The 23,407-nt window shown below is 41.6% G+C and overlaps 1 protein-coding gene across 1 annotated transcript; it reads right to left on the bottom strand.

The window, feature by feature from the left end:
• Positions 1-1,014: 1,014 nt before the first annotated feature.
• Positions 1,015-22,129, bottom strand: gosr1 (golgi SNAP receptor complex member 1). Its single transcript, XM_030108603.1, has 9 exons — positions 22,079-22,129; positions 20,813-20,924; positions 18,846-18,933; positions 18,376-18,483; positions 18,095-18,186; positions 12,925-12,999; positions 5,149-5,178; positions 1,860-1,942; positions 1,015-1,628 (listed from the first exon to the last, which is right to left on the bottom strand). Exons 1-9 carry the CDS (start codon positions 22,110-22,112, stop codon positions 1,504-1,506), a joined length of 747 nt encoding a protein of 248 aa, XP_029964463.1. The 5' UTR covers positions 22,113-22,129; the 3' UTR covers positions 1,015-1,503.
• Positions 22,130-23,407: the final 1,278 nt, after the last annotated feature.

The following is a 23,407-nucleotide window of genomic DNA, read 5'->3' as shown; positions in this document are numbered from 1 at the left end:
AAAAAAAAGGCCACTTTTCACACTGCTGCCTTGTTTTCACATTTAGGTACAACCTGGATCACAATTCCCACTTTGAAATACGTGCTTCATGTGGATAGAAATCCAATTCCCCTCACAGGCCTGAATAATGACGTGCAAAACGTTCAGTAACTGATCATTTAATGTTAAACATTTAAAGAGATTCTCAGCTTTTGTTCTAAACAGCATTAAAAAACTGACACTAAAATACTTCTCAAGGTGTGTGTATGAATTCCAGTCATTTACAGGTCATGTTACTTGTATAGTTTGAGGTTTTCAACACATTTTGAAGAGCTCGACCCATTCTGATTCTCTCAGGATTGTAAATATATCCAAAAATAATTAGCCGACATATAGTACAGTCTAAAACTATAAGTCTGTGTGTGTTGTAATATAACACTCAACTTGTAGCACCTTTACTGGGAAACCCCGTCCCATCAGGCACCGGTGACTCTTGATAATCTGTTCTTGAAATGAGGCCCACAGGTTTAAATGAATCCGCTCCGGGTCTCCTTCATTGTAAAAGGCCGGACAGTGAACAATCGCACGCAGCAACACCGTCCCCTTCTGTCACCGATACTCACAGTAACTCTACGCCGTCAAGAGAGCTGCTTCACAAAGAGAAATCAAACGTGGGATTTGCAGAGCTGTGTGGAAAGAGACATCAAGACTGCCTTTAAACTGCTGCAGAGGTTCGTGATCAGTAAAATGCGAGCAACATCATCAAGAGCAACGACACAAGACGGCCGCTCGACCTGCTCAAGGTTTCCAACAACCTCCCTGTAAGGTGGCGTGCACGGAATATTTAAAGCTGCTCAAACACTAAACGCTGATTTTCTCAGTTAGTTTATTGGTGCAAATAAAGCTCGGCGGTGCTGAACCTGAACTATGTTCGGCCGTTTGAATTTCTCTTCTCGACAGTCTCCACGGTCAAAAAGTCTTCTGTCAAACACACCCAGAGGAATTCAGTTTCCCGATGACATTAATCAATATTAATCACTGCCTTGTTTCAATTTTTATTAGAGATAAAAGTCATATTTAGTATCACACACCTCTTTTGTACATACTGATATGAATAATTTATTAATTCACATTATACAGCCCACAATGAAAGATCGGTCCCACTCCATTAATTAAAAACAACCAATGAACTAAAACTTCTTTCACCTGTAGAAAAAAAAGAGGAAAAAAAATGAATCACAGTCTCAGCCTCTTCGATCATTTAACCTGACAAAGCTTCTTTTTTTAATCTAGTCATTTTGGTCTTCATTCTCTTGCTGGCAGAAGAACATCCAGCTCTCAATCTGTCCTCCTAAATACAGGCCGAATGCGTTCCTGTCCCAGAACTGGACCAACTGAATGTCCTTCTGTCCTTTAACCACTGAGAGCTCGGTCTCCGGGGGGGGGCAGGGGGGCGGGGGAGGGAGTCCCCTTGCTACAAAGAGCCCGTCAATTCTTCTGGACTGATGCGACCAGCCGCGGGGTTCAGTGAAAGGCGTAGAGCAGCAGAAGGATGGTGCAGACACCGATCACAGTGCCGAGGATGAGAGAGTCCCGTCGCTTCCGCAGGTTGATCCGCTGGATCAGATTGTTGATGGTTGGGAAACGGTCTGCAAGAGTGAAAAGTCAAGGAACCATAAATACTCCGACTGATATCTATTTACCATTTGGTTTGGTTCCAAATACCCTCTTTCCGTTAAAAAAAAAAAAAAAAAAAGTGGATTAATTATCAAAAGAGCATAAGCAATTCCTAAATTAATAATCTCTTCACTGTAAATGTGGATGACAGCTTTCCTGTTGGCTGTCCACTCGCAGTCCAGCACGAGCACAAGAAAGGATACTGGCCAGTGTGTTGACCCTGCTCTGGATGGATTTCAGCATGCCCCTTTGGGAGGTCATGTTCTCCTTGGTCGCCATAGCAATGCTAGAAGAAGAAAGAGAGCAGACATCAGAGGTCTTCTGCTTTAATACCGTAAACGAGTCACACTTTTCATTCCACAGGAGGGTTTTCCCGTCCAGTCTCCAATCAAACTAGCGTGCATGTCCATCAGGGGCTGCAGGACTTCAGATCTTCTTTAAGACGAAGTCACAGCGATTCCACAGGGAAAGTACAGAAAAAGAGCAAGTGACTAATACTGCAGTGAAGCGTAAACCTCTGCATCTCCGGCAGCACATGGCCGATAATAACAAACAAGAGAAAAGCAATTTAGCAACAACACTTGCTCAATACCAAGTTTTGATGCACGACACACTGAATGCAAAAGAAATCTGCTTCTATCAAAGAGGCACAAATGCAACAAAATGCATGAAGGGATTACAATGACAAGGTAGGCCAAACAAAATGCACTGGAAGCCTGTAGATCCAGACATAGCTTGGAATCATCCTCATCATCATCATCATACAATAATCGCTTTTCTAGTCATTTGGATCAACTTTTTGAGAACAGGTAAAATCCTGCAGCTGAACTCTTCCAGTGTCTCATGACTCCCTTCATCTGCTGAAGACGCTCTTTTTTCACAATCCATCCATATTCTAGACGCTTCATCTAACTCAGAGTTGATCCCAGCTGACTGAGCGACGGTAAAACACTCCCTGGAGAAGCAGCCAGTGCACCACAGGGTGAACACACACAAGTACTTTAAAATCATTGATTAGATAAATCGCTGATCAATTCTAGAAATAAAAAGAAAATGATTGGATTTAAACCCAGTTTGCATATTCTGATAACCTCTTGACCATCTTCAGCGTAGTCATGCTCCATGAGAAGGCTGGTGGTGGAGTGTAACATCCTCTCAGCTTATCGACGTCTTCTCCCTCGGTGTGTGTGTGTGTGGCTTGTAGAAGGGAGGTGTAGAATTGCTGGGCTATTGTGCAGCTCTTGTCCTCGAACGTGGGCCTCAGCAACTTTCAGGGCAGCAAAGTGCAGCTGGGCGCTTGGCAGTGAAAGTTTGCAGCTCTGCTGGCCTCCTGTGGCATCTGTTACACGCAATAATCGATAGAAGCTACTGAGCCCACCTCTGAGCCCAGCGCCTCATCCGAGGGGGGAAAACTCGGCTCTCACATATCTCTGCACAGCTCCAGAAGACATCTGCAAATACTCCAAAGTATTCTGAGGCCTTTCATTAATGAAACTAACTGGCTGCGAAGTCTGAGACACATTCTCTCAATTCACAAATATTCTGAAAAAATATTTAGAATATCACTCAAAATAAGAGGAGAACTGTGGGGCATGTTTGTTTTTCTCACTGCGAGCATCACTATGCTGGAGTTGAACCGCAGCGTTCCCAACAGTCAGAAGGATCCATGAGGGATGAAATCCCGGCGCGGCAGAGCCCCACAGGACGCAAAGTCAAAACAAAGCAAGGGGATTACCACAGTTGTTTTCTCGTTTGGCTGCTGAAGCTGATGAGCAAGGCTTTCATCTGAATGCATGAGCGAGCTGGACGAAATGATTTACTGATCAGCGCCACACTGGTACCGACTTCAAGCTCCCTTCGCAAAACTGCCGTCCCAAGTTGGTCTCTCTCTCTGAGCAACCATAACATTCCATATTCTCCTTCTCCTCTTTTTGGGATTTCTCTCCAAACACAGAAATGCCACGAGGCCGATGGGTTTGGTTCATGCTTTGCTAGTTTCTTTTTCGTGAATGGATGGCACACCCTTTGACGGTTTATTCTTGCACGATCACATCAGCTCACGTACATCGTAAGCCGTGATTCTGCTTGCGTTTCCATCTGCACACAGAAAACCTCATGTTGTGCCCTTAGTTCCTGAGAATTGTGTCGAGGTGTATTTAAGGAGCTGTTAGAGAGACACTGCTGTGAGTTCCTCCTGGGCAGCAGGGCTCATCGGCTAGGGGCGCTTGCGTGCAAGTGTGCACTTGGGTAGGCGAGGTCAGGGCACCTCCTGTGGTTGGAGACTGCTGAGGGGACAGTCCGCAGTCTTGGCGTGGAGCAGCGCTTTGGGGATCATGTTCTCCTCAGTCAGGAGGAAACACTCTGCTGACTCCAGCAGCTTCAACCAGCCTTCATCTCAATGCGAACCAGCTCAGGAGAATCAGAGCTGCAGCATGAAGACCTGCTTTGTTTGAAATTATGGGTCAGTGACTGATCGAAGAGCGATTTGACTTGTCTGTAAAGCTGTCAGTTGAAAAGTGAACGGAAAACTATAAATCACATTCACACCACTGGATACGCTGCCATGCAAGGCGATCATCATCCATATGGATCAGTTTGGAGTTCAGTGTCTTTTTCAAGGACACTTCGAGATGTAGACAGACAGGGAATCACACTTGCAGCCATCCCACTGAAAGACGAAATACTCAGACAAGAACTACCTCATAAAGGTCTAAACTGATCTCCTGACTTCTCTTTTTCACTGTAAGGACTGTGAAAAACTAAAGAGCTGCACAAGTGGAAGAAAGAAAAACAGTAGAGAAAGTGGCAAAACCTCTGGAGTCCTGGAGGTTTTCCGTGTGGCCGGCAGTGCAGAGGCAACACGGGAGGGAGGTTTATTAATGAGCAACATATCTGAAAAAACTGAGTAAGAAGGAAAGGACAGAAGAGGAGCAGAGAGAGATGGATGATACCAATAAATCTGTGGAGTGGGAGGAGTCACAGTAAACACTGGGTTGTGTTGGAGACGCTCTCTCCCAACTGAATGATCAGCGAGCCCGAAAAGCACCGATGCTGAAAGATTCATTAAAGTCAAGGTCCAAAATAATAAATCCTACAATTATAAACCATGAACTGACACTACTGCTGAATTAATGGGCGCAGTTCCATTTTCTGTATTGATTTTATATTATATCTAAACAACTACAGGAAGGTGTTTGCTAAAATACCCTCGTGGTGAACTCTAATTGGAAAATTAATCAATGGCTGACTAGAACGGTATTCCTTCTCTATTGCACGTTGTCTTAATTTCTCACCACTGATACCATGGACAATCTACCAATGCTTCACAGGTTCCCAGGGAACCTCAAAGGGAAATAAATCGCCGGCACAGACGCACTTTGATTTCGTTTGCATACGGCGGGTAAACGACTTCATGTAGAATTGGCGAGGGGCGGGTGTCACATATGTAAATTCATGTTTTCTCATACGTGCAAGGCAGAAATCAGGTCTTACCTTATTGTGTCATCCATCAGTCGGTCCGAGCTGCGTGCAGAGAGAGGGGGAGGAGAGAACAAGAGGAAGGTGCGCGTTAGCGGTGAAGTGAAGCAGCCTTGACAGGATGTGGTAATTAAAACAGATGACAATTAAAGGTCACAAAGAAGTATGATGGAAAAGAACCAAAACAATGAACAAAAATCACACTAATGCCTGAACAACACCCACAAAATCATAAAGTGGAAACTCCCCTGCATTACACATACATAAGGGATGTGATTTATTTCAGCAATCAAACCTCTATCTATGATTATTGCTTACAGCTGATGAAAACCCAAAATCCACTCTTGATCCTCCGTTTTTCTCCCAATTTAAGTTTCCAATAAGATGCTTGGATACGCAGGCTGTGAACAACCAGCTTCTCCTGTGGTTTTCCCTGCTTGTGGAGGGTGTGAACGGGGATCTTCTGAGCTTCTGTCAAGTCAGCAGTTCATGATTGAGTAGCCGGCTGAACCAGACCGAGAGGCCATTTAAAGACTGGGGAAACTGTGGACGATCCTCCAAACAGCTTTTCAGGCGTTTTGAGCGAACAAGGTAAATTCAATCATTCAAGCACTCGATCATGGCTACTAGATTGTTTCTACTGGGCTGAATTAAAAGCAGAGATGCTTCTCGAACTCTAACACTTGTGAGGTCAATGTTTACATACCAGGTCCACCTCTCCCAAAGCTCATTTCCAGACTACTTGAGTTTTACACCCGAGATTCCACCCAAAATAAATGAACACTACACGGATGGCTGTGTTTTCTCCCAAGTGAAATCCATCACATCCCAAACAAACACTCGATCACAGAGCCCTCCTTCAATTACAATCATGAAATTAAAAAACAATACATGTCACGACACTGAGTAAGAACGCTCAATGTTACGATGGTGACAGATGTCACAGTTGGGTCTACTAATGATCAATTTCCCCTGCAATCATTTGACAAATAATATCAAGTACTTCTGGTGTACTTCTTTTAATCCTCGGAACAGAATGAAATAAGAGTCTAGTGAACGCTTCAGTCCATTTCCTTGTTCTGTGTCAGAGAGGACAGCGTAAACCCAGAGAGTTTTCCATCCTACACAGGCTGGAGCTTCATTTTCTGAAAAGTTGCATCATTGCCAGTGCATCAGCTGCTGGCTGTTGTCCTGCAGAGAATACTGGAAGGCAAACGCTCACACAAGCCTGCTATGCTGTAACGCTAGTTCGGTGTCTCAAGTTGCTCATGAACAATAAAGCTCTCAGCGGTTTATGTTGTAATTGGAATCAGTTTGAATAATGTCCCAGAGATCTGAACTAAACCAAACAACCCTGCAGGGATTGGATTTCATCGTTGAACATCCATTCACCGGGTCCGATCTCCATCTCTAATGTGTGAGGTCCATTAAGATTCTTACATTAGATTCAAAGGAAACTTTATATACGTGAAATAAAAGGCTTCCAGGCTGACATGCCCACTTTATGCTTTTAGAATAACTTAGCCAAACATATGCAAATAGCTATTAACTACTCTATTCCCTCTTACTATTAGTTTCCAGATGTGATGCAAAATAACATGCTGCACAATCACTTTCATAAAAGTTGAATTTGGAGGGAGTCAAGATGAGTTTGTAACATCCAATGAAATGTTTTTTAAAATTGTTTTGGGACATCCCAGCAACTCACGAAAGGGAACTCTCGAGGCTCATATCTCTGACAGATATTTTCAAGACTACTCCAACAATTTGATACAGCTCATTAATATTAGTGCTTTAAGCCAGAGATTCATGGTCTTTATCTGATCGCGTAGACTTTGCTCTTAACAGACTTGTATTTAATGTGGGGTGGGCAGAAACTCATGCTGGTTTTTATTACATATTTTATTGGAGAAATAAGATGCAAAAGAACATACTTTTATTTCAATCACATGGTAACTTACAAGGAAAGATTGATGAGGAGTAAGCAAATCTTACATTTAATGGGCTGCCCCATCTGGGCCCCACAGATTTTCACTTTTTAAGTGAGCAGGGAAAAAAAGTACCTCCAGGCTCTGCATATGCGCGAGCACTGCTGGCGAGTAGCTCTGCTGATCAAACAGTTTTGGCCACGACCACGAGAGTGAGGACAGCCCTGAAATCTGCCACAGACCAAGTGATCAACATTACAATTACACCATCCAGCTGAATTATTTCAAATAGAAATCACACTACAACTACAAGAAAAAAGGGAAAAAAAAAAAAAGGACAAGAACCCTCGTTTATCTCTGCAAGAATATAACATAGTCTGACCTGCTTGATCATCACAAATGTAGATGAATAATGAAAAGGGTCTAAATTAATTTGATTGTAGTACACATGGGATTGTCTGCCACTCGGGATGAACGAGGACCAGTAATATGTCCCAAAGCATATCACCTAAACGTCCAGGGTTTTTCCCATGAATTCTATTTCATTTTGGTGCACATCCATTTGAAAAGTGGGTCCTGGAGGACGAGGGCATTTGAAGGAAAGACGGAGCGGAGCTGCAGACGGTTTTGCTTTAAGGCAGCCGTGATGAATGGTGAGAAAAAGTGCACCCTGCAAAGACTTCTCGCATTTCAAAACTAATACAACCAGACCTTCATTTGACTAAAGACATGACATGAGTTCATACATATTCTCCTTATGACATGAGATCAAACTGCAGCGGACAGGAGTCTCGGATCATGAAGTTTTTTTTTCCCCATGCTGAGATGAGATGGAGCATAACATTAACACTTTCTCCCTCCATCGCCAGTCTGCAGCTGAAGTGGTGAGGCTGATAGTGCTATCACGTTCACGCATTAAAGGGTCTTCTGTGGTTTGAGCTTTGAGTGGTTTCTTTCTGTTTCCCCTGCTCCGTCCTGTTTTGCTGCAGTCATTAAATTGCTCATTAGCTTCAAGCTAATTGCTTTTCCCTGTGTGATGAATACACCAACACTGTCCGCAAGTTTTCCTCGCAATCACATGAATCCATGACGTGGCAGACGACTTCACGCTTACACACTGCTCTGTTTTCATCAATTCAGCAGCTGTGTGACAATTTAGGTGTCACCCTGAAGGAAAAATGCTTCACTGATGCTCCTCGTGAGTAAATGCTCCTTCGCAACGGCTTTCAGAACAATATGAGACAACTAATAGAATCAGCTCAGTAAACTGGAACATTAATTACTGTGCCTGGGAAATAGTCTTTCAAATCTTGGCACCAGTTACAGAGCACAAACTGCATCAGCAAAGTGGGAAAGTGGTCGCAAATCAAAGCCAAGAGCTGATTCAAAACCTGCTGCTAAATACTCTGTAGACATCCCAGAATGCAACACTAGCACAGAACTGCTCTTTGTCGAAATGCACAAAAAAGAATATTTGGAAAACGCGTCTAATTTATCCCAAAACAGCTCAGCAAACCTGGGACTGGGGTAATTACCAAATATGGAATCAAGAAAAGAGTGGAAACATTTTAGAGGAAGAAGAGAGGCTGAGGTGGGCGTTTGTCCACTCAGCACACAAATGAACACTGAGGAAAAAGTAGTTTTTCACCCAACGGCGCAATATTTTTATCTCGTTAATGGCTTTACTGCAAACCGTCATTCATCTGCTGCCCATGAATGTGATTAATGTGCCATATTATTTATTCATCACGACTAAAGATGATCGACACTCACTTTGAAAGGCTTGTTGGATGAATCGCTGCCCTTTGAGTCTGGACCACACTCTCTTAAGCTTTGGTGAGCCACAGACAGAAGAGGAGCACTTTACCATAAATCCTCAGAGTTCCCTCCCGACAGATTATATTAGCATACAGAGGAAATGATACTTTGGATCAGACTTCACAAGATGGCAACGGGCCAGCTGGACTGAAAAAACTGGGATCTTGACAAAGCAAGAGAGAGAATAAGTGAGAAAAAGAGTGTAGCCTCTGTAGGTGAATGCTGAGGAGGAAACTGAATTACTCAGCTTTCTGCATCTCCAGATTCATTTTATGAGCTCCACACTCTGCCATACAGCTTCAGCAGTACGTGGTGTGTTGCAATTAAAACCTTGCAGAAAGTTAGGCTGAAGAATGGAGCTGTTTTACTGGTGGGGTTACTCTTCCCATAAATCTCAGTCATTTTAATGGGTGATAAAATGACCTGGAGCAATTATCGTATAGACAAGGATTGGTGCAGATGAGTCAACAGAAACGTCTGAGCAGTGAAGTTATACAAAACCTCACAAATGTTGATTATTCATTTATGCTCAGTTTTGCTTTTTCCAATTTAAACCAATTCAAGCAGCCATGATGTTCTTTACAATCGCGATCCAGGAATATTTACAACATGCAGGAATCTGCTGCTGCAGCCGACAACCTGCAACATTTTCACACGTCTAATCTGTTGCACCCTAAATTTTGGGAGACAATCCTGCATCCTACTGAATAAATACTTAATCATACATAATCTTCTTCCTTTCAAGAATATATCTCATATAAAATACAGAGAAAAATGCATCCATATGCTTTCCTGCTAAGTCAACACAGAGTCCCTGTCCTCAGCATCTTTCTATAGATGATCAAAGTGAGAGATATGAACTCTTCAGTATGTATTGATCAAGCCCAGATCTCAGCCAGTGGGCACTGAACCACCTGAAGTGGCTCCTGGAGGGTCGAGCATCTCAGTGTGTCATGAAGAGTGAGGAACACTTCCACGCAATCATGTAAGAAATTCCTAAAGATCCAGATCAGCCAGTGAACAGAGAGCTCTCCTCCATGACTGAGCTCCTCCTTCACCAGGCCAGTACAGCGTCTGCATTAAGGTCATTATTCTATCATATAAATAATACAATCATTTTAGCATTTTTGATAAGATGGATGTGATTTATACATACATTAGAGTTCTTGTGGAACCTTTAAATAAATCAGGATTGCACTTAAAGCTCAAACTTGAGAAAAGTCAGATTAAAGATGTGCTTCTAGCATCCAAAACATCAAGGACTCCACTCTGTGAATAGAAACAATTACTGAAAAAAAATACTTTCTTAAGAAGCTAAGCTTGGTGTATGAACCTAGAGAGAAACCACATTCAGACAAATAAAAGCAAATGTAATTTAGTTTCACACTCACACCACCGCTGTGAGACAGGAAGTTCTTATCAGACTGACCGCTGCCATTACTGCTTTCCAGCATGAACTTTTAATGGAGCGGCCCTTCCCTTCTTCTAGTTTATTCATGAACACTAACCTTTATGGCAGAGAGATGGAAAAACGGATATCCAGTCATGAAGAAAGAAAGAAAGAAAGAAAGAAAGAGAGCAAGGCAGCGATAGGGAGCAACATCGCAGATCGAAAGAACGATGAGCATTTGAAGCAGCTCTCATGACTAAAAGTTACACTTGAGGAACACTGTGAGTGACAGACCTGTAAAGATACCATCACCAGCCGATGTGCCGGAGCGGCCGAGCGGTGTGGAACAATACGCAGCTCTATCACCACCGATCACAAAGAAAAATGCCAAAACGAGTCACTCAGGTCCGGTTTTCAACTGGAAACTCATTAATTAAAGCTAATGGCGTTTCTGATAATAGTGTCACTTCCCTTCATGATGTATACTCTTCACACAAACATTAATCAATACCTCACACATTGTGAAGGTTCCTCATCCATCATATATTACTTTCCTACTTCGGAACAGCAGCAAGGCCACTTAATTTAATTATCAGTAGGAAAACCATAGTAAGGTAAAATGCTTCAAACTGCATAAAGACACTCCCCAACAAGTCCCTAATAAGATGATGCTTGTTTGTGTGCTGCTGCAGAAATCCTGGTGCTATGAGAGAGAAGCTTGATTATTTCTCTGCTGCCTAGTTATTGAAATTTCCTAGCCATCATAAATGGTCCCAGGGATGTGGTTGATGTAGAGAAGAAGAGGATTTTCAATTAAGGTCATTACAAACTGTGAGAGGAAACAGAAAACAGACAAACCAACATTTTAACTGGGATGTTTCATCTCGATAGCCGAGTGTCTGTGTTCCTCTTACACTTCAGATCATTGCTCTGGTCGCCAACACATTTCCCATTTCTACTTCGGCTCTCTTTCCTGTTTTAGCGCTCTAATAGGATCAATCAAGCGTAACCTGATCCTCATCTCCAGTCTCCTCTTTCCCCTCGCCATGTTTGCCAATGGTCAGGGGAAGCTTTATAAGAGGGGCTGTGCTTTAATGAGATAATTTCATTATCGATATCATAATCAATTGAGCTGGACTGGCACAGGATTTTGATAGTTCTACAGCTGAGTGCAACAAGCCAGAGTAAGTACATCTCAGTGTGTCACGAGCTGTTCGTCTCATTTCACAGCTCTTCATCAATACCTGCTCATCTAGGTCAAAAACCCTGCACTGTTTTCTGTATTTTCTTTTTTTTCCCCAATTAGTATTTTTATGATTTGAATTGGAAATTACATTAGCAGGAGGGAAATCGCTGCTTTAGTGTGACCAACATTTGCCTTCAAAGCAGCTTCAGTTGTTTTCAGACGATTTTGAAGGAACCTGGAGTTGGATAAAAATAAATCTGGACTTGGTTTGAGACAATCAATCACATTTCTACTGGTATTACACAACGGATAACTCACTTTTTACCACACCAGTCTAAAACTTTAAAAAAAACTGAAGCATATGAACAACAAACACAAGAAAAACTGCACTCATATGTAAAACTCACTGTATAATACTGTACATGTATAGAACGAATCAATAAAAAAAAGGCTGCAAAGACGGCTGGTCACTTCAGCATGCGCTAAACATTTCCTTCATTTTTCACTAAATCAAACAGAATTTCAGTGAATTATTATGGGAGTGTATCTCCCTCCTGCACAAGAGTCACTTCATAAAACCCTTGACATTGTATGGATTCACAGACAAATGTTAGCCGTGCTGACTGGGAGCAGCTTCGGCTCGTTCTGAAATGAACCAAGTCGTCTTTCAAGGGGAATAACAGGGGTGTTATTTCTTGTTTTTGTCGGTGATGTCCACATTGTCAGGTGGGACCCTGGGAAGCATAAAAGGCTTCTGTGCTTTATTTGTGCTTGGGCGTGTGCGTTTGACGGCAGGTGCATGCGCCCTGCTGACATTCAATTTTACCTTCCACACAGGGTGCATCTCGCACCTCTCACTCACAGACACACACTTCCAGCTCTCACAGACTTACTGTCACACGCTGTTCTGTGGAGGACGAGCCTGAGCCAAGTAATAGTGGGACACTAATGAGGTTGTTGGAGATCAAAGTTTGACCGAACATGTCGCAGACAGACAATGCCTAACATCTGAAAACTATACAGTAATTGTGAATTTGGACATTTATTCATATCTGACATTAAAATACAACACTAACCTGCCTCCAGCATTGCTGTTTTTTCTACATAAAGCTTCTGAGAGCAATTATTTAGATTTAAACAAACTAGAAATCCACTAAAATGCACTTAAGAAGCAAACTCTTAAATGAATGCAAAAAGCAAAGTTATGAAGAAATAAAATGTTTACAGTGTACCTGAGCTCAACAAGCACACATGAGCCACAGCGCTGATTTGCAGTTTTATTCTGCCTGAGCTGCTTAGATTTCTCTGAAAGTCTTCATGCCATTAAATACACTTAAAGTCTGCTTCAAGCAGCTGAGGCTCAAATACCAACACTGTGTGAAAATACAAAATCAAAAATGTTTGAGAATCTGAATTACAACTCGTTCCTTGAATCAAGTGATGAAATTTAGTGTGTGATGTGAACTCACTTTCTCAGATGTTCGTGCTCTTTGAGAAACAGCTCTGTTCTTCTGTTGTTGACCCCGGAGCCACTCTTATACGTCCTGGAAAAAAAAGAAACAACCATTAATTTTGCTTCAATTAGAGAACAAAAAAAAAAAAGATGCAAAATTGCATTTTTAAGTTCATGAAAGAAAGGTAAAATAATTGTTTAAGTAAACAACATAACTTTAGACTCACACTAAGAGATAAAAACTATTTGACGAAACGATGAAAACGTAAAATTTTATTTGAGTTCATGAGAAACACACTGATGATATATGAACATTTCGGTTAGGATTTTTTCTGTCTTGCTACACGGACGGAGGGCTACACACTGAATATTATTAGAGAGTTACTTTGTTAAAAGTGAGGTGAAACAGCTCTATAACTCATCTATCAAGAGTTACAACCCTCCACACTCCACATTTTCCTGGACGTGCCTCGTGCTGGCATGGTTAAAGGTGTTGATCAACTTAATGGTGTTGTTGAGGTCTGCTGGTTCGCACAAACTGCGAACACGTGCGGCTTGTAGAGCAATGATTAATCTGATCCAGTGACAAAAAGCACTCCCGGAGCTGCTGTGTGGACCGTTCTTTTGCAAACAGCCGTCCCTGCCAACACTCCTGCACGCGTTTCTCAGTAAAAGCCTTCTTGTGGCTCGCCGGCGAGGCAGTGGCAGCAGGAAACGTTCACTTTGAATCAGCAATAAAGTAACACAGAACCAGCAGCACCAGTTTCACAGTTGTGGCTCACACAACATATTTCTTTGTTTACTATAACATCAGTGAAGAGCAGGTGATTATTTCTACGATCCAAGAGGGTCAAGTGCCACAACAGGATGATTCTCTCTGCTTTGACATACACACACACACACACACACACACACACACACACACACACACACATACACACACGTTCAGGCCTTTTTGCTTTAAATGAATTTCTGTTAAGAACATCCAGCCTGCGTTCAATCTCATCGAAAGGTGCAACGGCTGACTTGAGCTGGAACATACAGGGCCGGATCATTGACAGTCTGCAGGGCGTGGGCACTAAATCTCTATTCTCTCTCTCCCTGAGCTCTTCAGTCCTGCATCCCACCATCTGCCAAGCACATCCGATAACTGCAGCAGCAGTAAATAAATATGCAGAGCAGAAGGCTTTAATTATGAATATGTCCACTGAAATGATCCATGCTCTAAAAATGCTCCAAAAGCTCAAACGACTGGAAACAGTGGACGGCACTTTAACAGGATGCACAGAAGATGGGCGGGAGTCTCTAACTGTAACTTTAATCCTTTTCATTCTCAAGTTTTTCATTCATCCCCCCAAAAAAATCCAAGCACGTCCAGCATCTGAAAGCAGAGTGAACTGGGTGAGTTTGACTGTTGATGTTTGACAGCTCACTTTTTTCTTGTTTTCCCTCATTCTTTTATTTTTGTGGGGGAAGCCGATTAAATGGCTAAGAAGGGAAGATAAATTTAATTCCCGATGTCAGTAAAACAAAACAGAAAATTGTCAGAAGCGGGGATATGAAATCCTGAATGGAAATGTATCCCTGTATCCCTCAAAGCAAATGGTAACAAGAGAGAGAGCAATGGAGGAGGAAGAGCAGTGAATGCACGTACACACACACCACGCATATAACACGAGCGTCAAATTCCACCCAGCTGGCAGAAGGCAGCCCACAAATAAATGTGGCCATTTCACCCTAACGTTCACAGCCAATGAATGGAAAATAAATAACACACGTAGCGCGCGCGCACAGCGCAGGGCCAATCAGCGGCTGCCTTGAACCCGAGCCCGCCGCCCCGGCGGTGGGGCCGATGCCTCCGGAGGGTAGAATTGCCTGTAGTGACAGCCAGCTTCATCACTCCAGTCAGGCTTTTTAAAAGGGCACCGATGTAAATCACAGCCTGGCTGTCATCTTTGTTGCTGACATTTAGAATCAAAGCAGGAGTGGAGCGAGCGTCGGAGCTGAGCTGAGCTCAGCCTCCTGCTGCTATTATGAATGGCACAGCAGCACACACGGAGCGTGTGCGTGCGCGCGTGCCTGTGTGTGTGTGTGTGTGTGTGATGTTGTATGTGTTGCTGACGAAGTCTGGAGCAGGACTTCGATGTTCGGTGTGCTGCATGTTTTAGCCCTCTCCCTATCTGATGTTGATGTCTTCATCGTGCTTGCAGAAAGCCCACTAATGAGCCACTGAGACCCGCTGCAGCCGGGAGAGCCCTGAAACGTCCATGACACCGGACATCGAGGACCAGGACCGAGACGCCCCGGTCCAGAGTCACTCTGTTGGATACTGATAAAGTATATAAAATGTTTCCTATTTCTTTTCATTAGCATGGAATGTGTGCATGCTTAGATATGATATCAATCAGAAACAAGTTTACACAATGGCCAAGACCTCTACTGCCCTCTACCTGCCAACCTCAGCACTTCACTCCAAGCACAAAAACACATGATGCAATGCAGCGAGAGTTTTGAACCTTCTGCTTTCACTCACATAGCCGTGAAAAGAATAAAACATTACGACTTGCACAGTCTTTTGGATAAATAGATATTACTTATTTCATCAATAAAAGTGTCAAAGACGCTCTAAAGCTTCTGGTAAACAAAACAACAGACAACATTAATAAAACTTCTTTTTGTGTTTGTTGTTACATTTTTTGGAACTACAGAAATACATGTGGTCATTCAAGAAAAACGAAAACAAACAGAATTGTTGGGTGTGTTTAATCTAACAGGAGAAAGAGTACTGTCATCTGGAAGAATTTCCAAAGCACAAAAAAATCCTTGTGTTTATTCATCACAATTCTTATTGCTATCCATGACAAAATTCACTTGTGGTGTGAACAAGATGCAGGTGTAGTTTAAAGATTTTAAAACTCGTGGTCATGGACCGTCTGAACAGCCACATAAAGACAATTCAAGAAGATGGCTGAAGGAGAAGAGTTCTAAACAAAAGAGCAATCACCTCAGGAAGATGTAGAGAAAATTATGTTCAAAATATGAATTCACTTTCAGAATATCAACATTTTATACCTGAAAAAGTTGAATTAGCAAGTCTGCATGGTGGAGTGGTGGCTTCACTTTCTGACTGAAAGCAGGCTTATTTCTGGTTTGATTCTGACCTTTCCGTGCAGAGTTTACATATTCGATGTATGCTGGGCTTGTGATCTGTCCATAAGGTCCACCCAGTTTCTGGAATCAGAAGCTGGATCAAGAATCGATAAACCGTATTTATTTCACTTAGCTTGGGGTTTTTAGTACACGTATCTCCACTTCCTCTGTCGTCTCTTCCCATCCTTTCATGTCTGTGTGTCTTTTGGTAAGTGATGTTTTTTCTACTCAACTATTGTATTTTTCACACTTTTATGTGACTTTCATAAAATCTCGCTCTGATTTCTTTCCACTCTTACAAACGTGAACAAATATTTGAGCGACAGATGTGAAGTTCACACAGTTCTGTTGGTTCCCGATAAGCAAGCCCTACAGCGGTTCTAAATTCGCCTCTTTTCATATATTTTCATGTCCTGCCTCATTTCTTTTCCAAGACCCGAAGACATACTGGCAGAGATCAGTGGCAGGGGTTAAGTGAAATTGGTTTTTCAAGGGAAATGATCCCAAGTAAAGCCTGGCTTATTGCACTGTGCAGGATTAGGAGCAGCTTCACCTCCCTGTCTGTGAGCCTTGATGGTTCCTCATTAGCAGCTCATGGCCACATTAGTCATGGTTAGGCTGAGCGTTGGGTCAACAGCACAGGTTCATTTTTATGCATTAAATTCATTAGAAGTGAGCCGATGTCAGGTCGGTGGCACGCCTTCATAATGTGATTTAATGAGAAGACTGAGTGAACTGTTCCACGTCGTGCCGGCTTCGCGAGGAGGTGCTATCTGTTCAGATCTAACCTTACCAGAGAGGCTTGCTACAGCTTCCACACGGATAATGAGACATTTTAATAGGAGGAATATGCTGACCGCTGCCATTTTAAATACTGCAACACTTACTTTACTTGCATACATTAAAATACGATGGTGGAAGAAAGATATGCCAAACGTGATAAAAGCCCTCTAGACATGCGATAATATTGCATTCACACATAAATGTTATAAATGTTCATTCACTGAATTTCACAGTTCAGATGTCTGTTTTATTTTGATACTGACAAACTTTTTGTGAAGACACAAGAAGCCCGATCAGTTCAAACACATCTTGCCTGTAATGTCACTTTTGTCTCTGTTGCTATAAAAATCCTAGAAATAATGTCAGCAGCAACAGAGCGAACAAGCAGGTAATGCAGCCCAGATGAGTAAAAAGTCAAGCTGCTTTAGTGCCATCTGTGATTGTCTGTATGTAATTGTCAAGCCAATCACTTATAAATTAAATAAACTCTCCCTATTTTTAAGAAATATTCATTCTAACAGAACTTCATTCCAAACTGTGAAAGCTCTGTTTTTTTTTCAATCTATTTCCCACAAACTGAAATATTTCACATATTTTTCACCTTATAGTTGATAGTTAATGATATATCTTATACATAAAGTAAATGAGCCCCGGCCTGAGGAGCAGGTATGAGGCCTCTGCAGACGAGCTGGACTGAGTGGGATCAATATGAATCCTGCAGTGCTCACTGTATGCTCACTACAGCGTCCCGCGGATCAATAAGCCATTACAAAAAAAAACCCCACAAGAGTCATGGTCTGGGGGAGCCTCCATCTCATTTCAATACACTCACTCACAGCTGAGCCAATCTGAGGAGAGGACACACTTTCTCAATGCAAGGCCGCGGCGGCCATGAATCGTCTCGGGTTTAATAGCAAACATTTTTCATCAGCGTGCCAAGAGGAAGTCAAGGTTCAACTATCTCCCTGCGGAATAAGTGAGAATCATGAATAACGCTTGGCAGCTTTTATTACCCAACAACCAATAGAAAGAGAACACAAGCAATGCATCAAATCAGTATTATCTCTTTTGAATATGATAACAGCACTTTGTAGATGTATCTTCTCATGTAAACTACTGTGGAAAAAATTTGAGGCATTTGTGGAAAATATAAGTGAAACTGAGCGTGTAAATAACAATAAAATACAGAGGCCATATGCAGATGGCCTGATCATAAAAACATGAGTTGTGAGGTGCGGTGGGAGGAGACTCACTCAATGTCTTTTCTGACAGATCCGAGCAGATCTTCCCTTTCCCGAATGGCCAGGAAGTTGCCTTTGGTTTTGTGGAATTCATGCGTGTAATCCTGACAGCAAAAATAATAAAGAATTATCATTTCAAACTGCAGCAAAAATAAAATTCATCAAACTAAGCAGCTGAAAACATTGAGCCCTGCATGAGTTACATGATGAATTAACATATAAGTTGCTGACAGACTGCGATGAAGGAAAACATCAAATGAAAGGTCAAAGGGCAAAGGCTGGGCATGCTGTACCTGTAGGATGTCTCTGTGTCTCTGAAGTGTGTGCATGAGAGCGGCATTGTGAGACGCTGTGCCCGGGGTGTTGGTGTACTCCGCCATCTTGTCATTAACTGCAGTAAGCTGAAGAAAACAAGAGAGGAAAAAATATGCAACAAATGATGCAAAACACAAAATTCAATAACAAGCAGCTCTTCAAAGGTACACGCTTAGTTTACATTAACACACAGCTGAATAAAGACACACACACACACATGCTGGGTCTCAGAATAACCCCTGTTTGGTTCTGCATATGGTTTTCACAGCCACACCGAATCATATTTCTGTGCACTCTTTCTAATACGCACAAAAAACTATATGAAAACATATTTGGACTTAACTCGTGTCTGATAAAAGACAAGTGCCTTGGCAGAAATCCAGTGTTGTTCATATTACAGGATTTTTCAGACTTTTCACAGGCAGCAAGCCAAAGAGAATTTACTTACTTTGGCCAGCAGCTGCTCGATCTCCACTGACATGGTGTCAAACATCCTGTCCTGCGTAGAGTTGTTCAGCAGTGGCGTAGTGTCCGACCTTGGAGAAGGAAAACCAAGAATGGAGAACAGCTAGAAAACAACGATCAAACTAAATGTAATATGGTTTGAAGCATACAAGAAACACTCTCATATTTATGTGTTCTATATAAATAAGCTGCCTGCACTTAATGAATTTGAAACTAAAACTGAGTCAACGTGATCTCACAAGACTTATTATTTATCATTATAAAAAAAAAAAATCTGTTCAAATAGTGGATTACAGAAAAAACAATGCAAAAACATATAAAGTGTACTCTGTGCAATGGAGAATTATTTTGTTTAAAACTGATCCCATTTATTTGCATTATTACCACTGAAACCTCCTATTTTTCCACTGAGCAAAAAAAATTACATTTATCATTTTTAATAATAGCATTTTTTTCATATAATATTCAATGGTAAATTCATAAGTAGTGCATTGTCTAATTATGAAAAAATTGTGCTATACAAAACAAAGTCATTTCTTATATCAACAACAATGACAACAAATATATTCATTTTTTTAACAGTAACATTCCTGATATTAGCTTCCAGCAGTGGGAGGGATTACAGCATTCACAAAGTGAGGGACCTACTCTGACATGATGTTTACACAAACGATAGAGAAATATTCAATCCCCAGACATGACTTCTTTCGTTATTTTCAGACCAGGCATTATATTTTGCATAACACCACGTTGGCTGAGAACCACAAAAGCTCTCCTGTTGAGAAATTACTACTTTCAAAAGACAGAGAGATATCTTTAAGTCTCCTTTGTAAAGTAATGTATTCCACACCCCCAGTGAGTTTGCAGAGGCTAAAAGACACGCGGGAAAAGGATCAAAATATCACAATGGATGAAGAAGACTGGAACAGGTTGTCCGGAGAGATGCTAAAACGACTTCAATCTGCAATCGTGCTCAAGCAATGTGCCAAGACAGAAAATACAACCTCAACTTACTGTTTCTGGTCATGTTGAAAACTACTAATGTATTAGTCAAATGCATTGTCAGAAATAGCCTGTTATATCGAGGCTCCCAAGCAGACACTTAACATCACAACATAATATGAGACTGTATTGTGTATACAGACGTATGCAGCAAGGAAAGAACATTTTATTGCAGTGGATAAGTGAAAGACTACCAACTGTTTCAGGATGGCAAAAAAGTGGTGTTGGATTTAGTGCCTTTAGAGTACCTTACATGTAAATTACATTTAAAAAACAAACCAATTTTATAAAGTTTGTGGAACCCTATCTGAAATACGTAGAGCCTGGTGTCTCTAACATCATTCTGCAGGGATTTTCTTGAGCTGCTGCATATCTTTACTCTCAGATGTTATCTATATGGATCTGAGCAGGTGTTTGTGTGTTGGGTTCCTGTCACCAGAAATCATGAGATGTTCAACACAGTTCCACTGTCAAGAGCGCATCTGTGTCCCGTTGAAGGTACGCTCTTATTGGCTGAGGTGCAGCATGTAGCCAGTCCCTAATCAGTAATGCTTGACGTCCTGTCTGTGTGAGCATTCGAAGCCAATGAGCAACGGAAGTTAAAAAAAAAACAAACAAATAAATGAAGACAGAGTACGATAAAGTGAATATTGGAGTTAAATATCTTATCCAGACAATACTGACCAAAATACAAACTTCCAAAACTCTGACACTGATTCAGAAGAGCTGGACTGATGACAACCTGAGGCACAGCTGATACCTTTCACAATAGTGCCATTGCTTAGATGTTATATATTGCAGTTTTAAAACAAAACAAAAAAAGCTTCTGCAAGTCCAGCTACTGAGAGCAGCAAACTTTACTCCTCTGAAACAGTTTTCTCTGTTGGATAAAGCTTAAAAAGACTGCTGCCTCATGCAAAGAGTACACTTCATTTGAGAAGGTCTTACGTTTCTCCTCGACGCCCGTCCCTGGAGCCGCTGTAGCTGGTGCACAATTTACTGAATGAGACCAGTTTCAGGTCAAGTTCATTCTCCAACTGTCGGGCCTGCTTTCGCAGATCTGAAACAATGCAGGAGTCATGCAAACTAAGATGAGATACAAGAACTGATGAACAGAGCAAATATTTTCAGTTAGTTAGCACATGTGTTAACTGCGTAATTCAGAGAAGCTTCCTTCAAAACTCTGAGCATTTCAAAAAGCCACGAGCTCCTGTTTTCACATAAAGTAGTTCTTATGTTACCTTACATGTCATGTTTGTTTATTATGAAGGTATGTTGCTTTTGAAAGCATGCATATTCACAGCTTAGTAAAATAAAATACACTTGTTAATATGTAAAAATTCCTTTAAGTTCAGTGTATCATTACTAGTTTCCAGAGACAGCCCTAAAAAGTGTAATGTTGATGAATGAGTCTGTGAACATATCTCAGACACAGACAGACGGAGACACACACATCTATTTGAAATATTCAGTTTCCAATGTTAACTTGAATTCTTTGTCATTTTGATCCCTGCGTGTGTTTTAAACTACTGTTTATTTTGTTTATTTTACTGTTTGGAAATACCACATTGCTATAGTCTTCGGTTTGTTGTTTTACTGTATCAATGCCTCTGTGTTAATGTGGGGCTGTTATTTACCTCTGTAACAATGGGCTGAACTAAACTATAGGCAAATACTGACTGAAGCAGACAATCGCTGCTGTTAGTATGTGTACACTACACAAATGAATGTTTGTTACTTCAATACAATAGAATAACTGGAACGATTGTTTTTCGTTTCTACATTTAATGGGCTGGAAGTCACTTTTATCAGATTTCGAGGGTTTTATAATTCAATGAGTAAATGTCTGCAACACTGCTAGACAATGATTCAATGCAAAGCCACGACAATGCTAACGTTCAAACAGGACGAGCTAATAGGAAAATGATGTAGGAAACGCATCGCTGTCTAATATATGTGGCAACTGTCACACCTGGTGAAGTGTTAAATCGCTTAAAGGATTTAACAGCTCGCAGAATATCTGAAGTTACACAGCGACATGCTAGTTAGCTCGCCGCTAGCTGCCTCGCTGCCACTGGCACGTACGCTTAAACTGTCTGAAAAGGAGTACAACGCTATGACAACAGCTTCTGAACGCATAACGATATGAAGGGAGCACAGGGCGTCGCTGCATGTATTGTTTAGTGTCAATACAGTGTAATGTTGCCTCCGTACCTTCCCAGTAGTTGCTGCTTCCTATCCCAGCCATCTTTGTTGTTCTGTGACGTCACGGGCGTCCACGCAGGACGTATTGTTAAATGGGTATTTAACTCCCTCGGTTATTTCTGATGGGCACAGGACGCGCCCGGCACTATTTCCCTCAGTCTGGTCTGTCAGGCAGAGGAAACGCTTATCGGTTCCGCCAGACGATGCAGCCAACAGCGCCCTCCACAGGCTGTATCAGGGCAGCCGTCAAAACTGCTCAAAAGTGTTTGTAAAAAAATAAAGGATGCAGGTAGGATTTCAGTTGTGGTTTGATGAAAATTATACTTCATTAGTATAATTAGTATTTTTTATTAGAATTTAGCTTTACTAATTATGTGGTTCAATGTGGGCTTTGATACTTTTACATTACTCACACAGTTGAATATGTGTCAATGTGAATTGCAAATCTTATGCATTTTTGTAGCAAATCTGTTTTATTGCCACAGCCCTGCTGTGTTTTGTTTCATAAGTCTTAAGGACTTGTTTTTGTGTTTCCGATATGTGGTTACTTATGCCCCTGGAAAAAAGGGGGTTTATAGTGATGAAGAAAAATAAGATTAATTAATTCAAAGAGATAAATTCTCTATCTTGAAAGAAACGGTAATGTTCACAGGAGTGTGTTACAACGAAGAGGTGTTATATATAGACTGTTTGAGGCCGTCCTGTGACCCTGCTGTGCTGTTGGAGGCATTTTGCTGGCAAAGTTTGGCTCCGCTTGACCTCCTACAGAGAAGGGTGAATGCAAATCAATACAAAGTTGGATCTGAGTCATTCCTGTCGTGATACACTTCTCTAAATGACACAACATCTGACCGAAGGACTAAATGAGCATGGAAGTAATGTAAATCATTCACCATCACCTTCAAAACATCACTAACTAAAGATGATTCCCCTCTCGGTCCACCTGGTACTGACTTGAAACATACAGTTTGACCTTTAGCTCTGTGGAACCTTGAAGGATAAACCTAAAATAGAAAATGCATTTTAATCTTTTCTTGTTTCTAAGCTTGGTAAATATTGTTCCACCTTTGCGTGAAACTTTAGTGGAACAGGGTTAGGGTTCAGGTTGGGGTTCGTAAAACCAGCCAGGGCCTTTCTGTGTGGAGTTTGCATGTTCTCCGCTTGTGTTGGTGGATTTCTTCTGGGTGCTTCAGTTTACTCTCGTACAGTCCAGAAACATGTATGTGGGGCTAATCTCTAAATTGCCCCTAACTGTGAATGTGAGTGTCTTTGCCCTGTGATGGACTGTTGACGTGTCCAGAGTGTATCTTGCCCTCACACACAGTTTGCTTCAATTGG

This window comes from Salarias fasciatus, chromosome 14 (genome assembly GCF_902148845.1).
Source record: "Salarias fasciatus chromosome 14, fSalaFa1.1, whole genome shotgun sequence".
NCBI lineage: Eukaryota > Metazoa > Chordata > Actinopteri > Blenniiformes > Blenniidae > Salarias > Salarias fasciatus.
The sequence above is the reverse complement of the archived record's forward strand: the minus strand, read 5'-3'. Positions and strand labels throughout refer to the sequence as shown.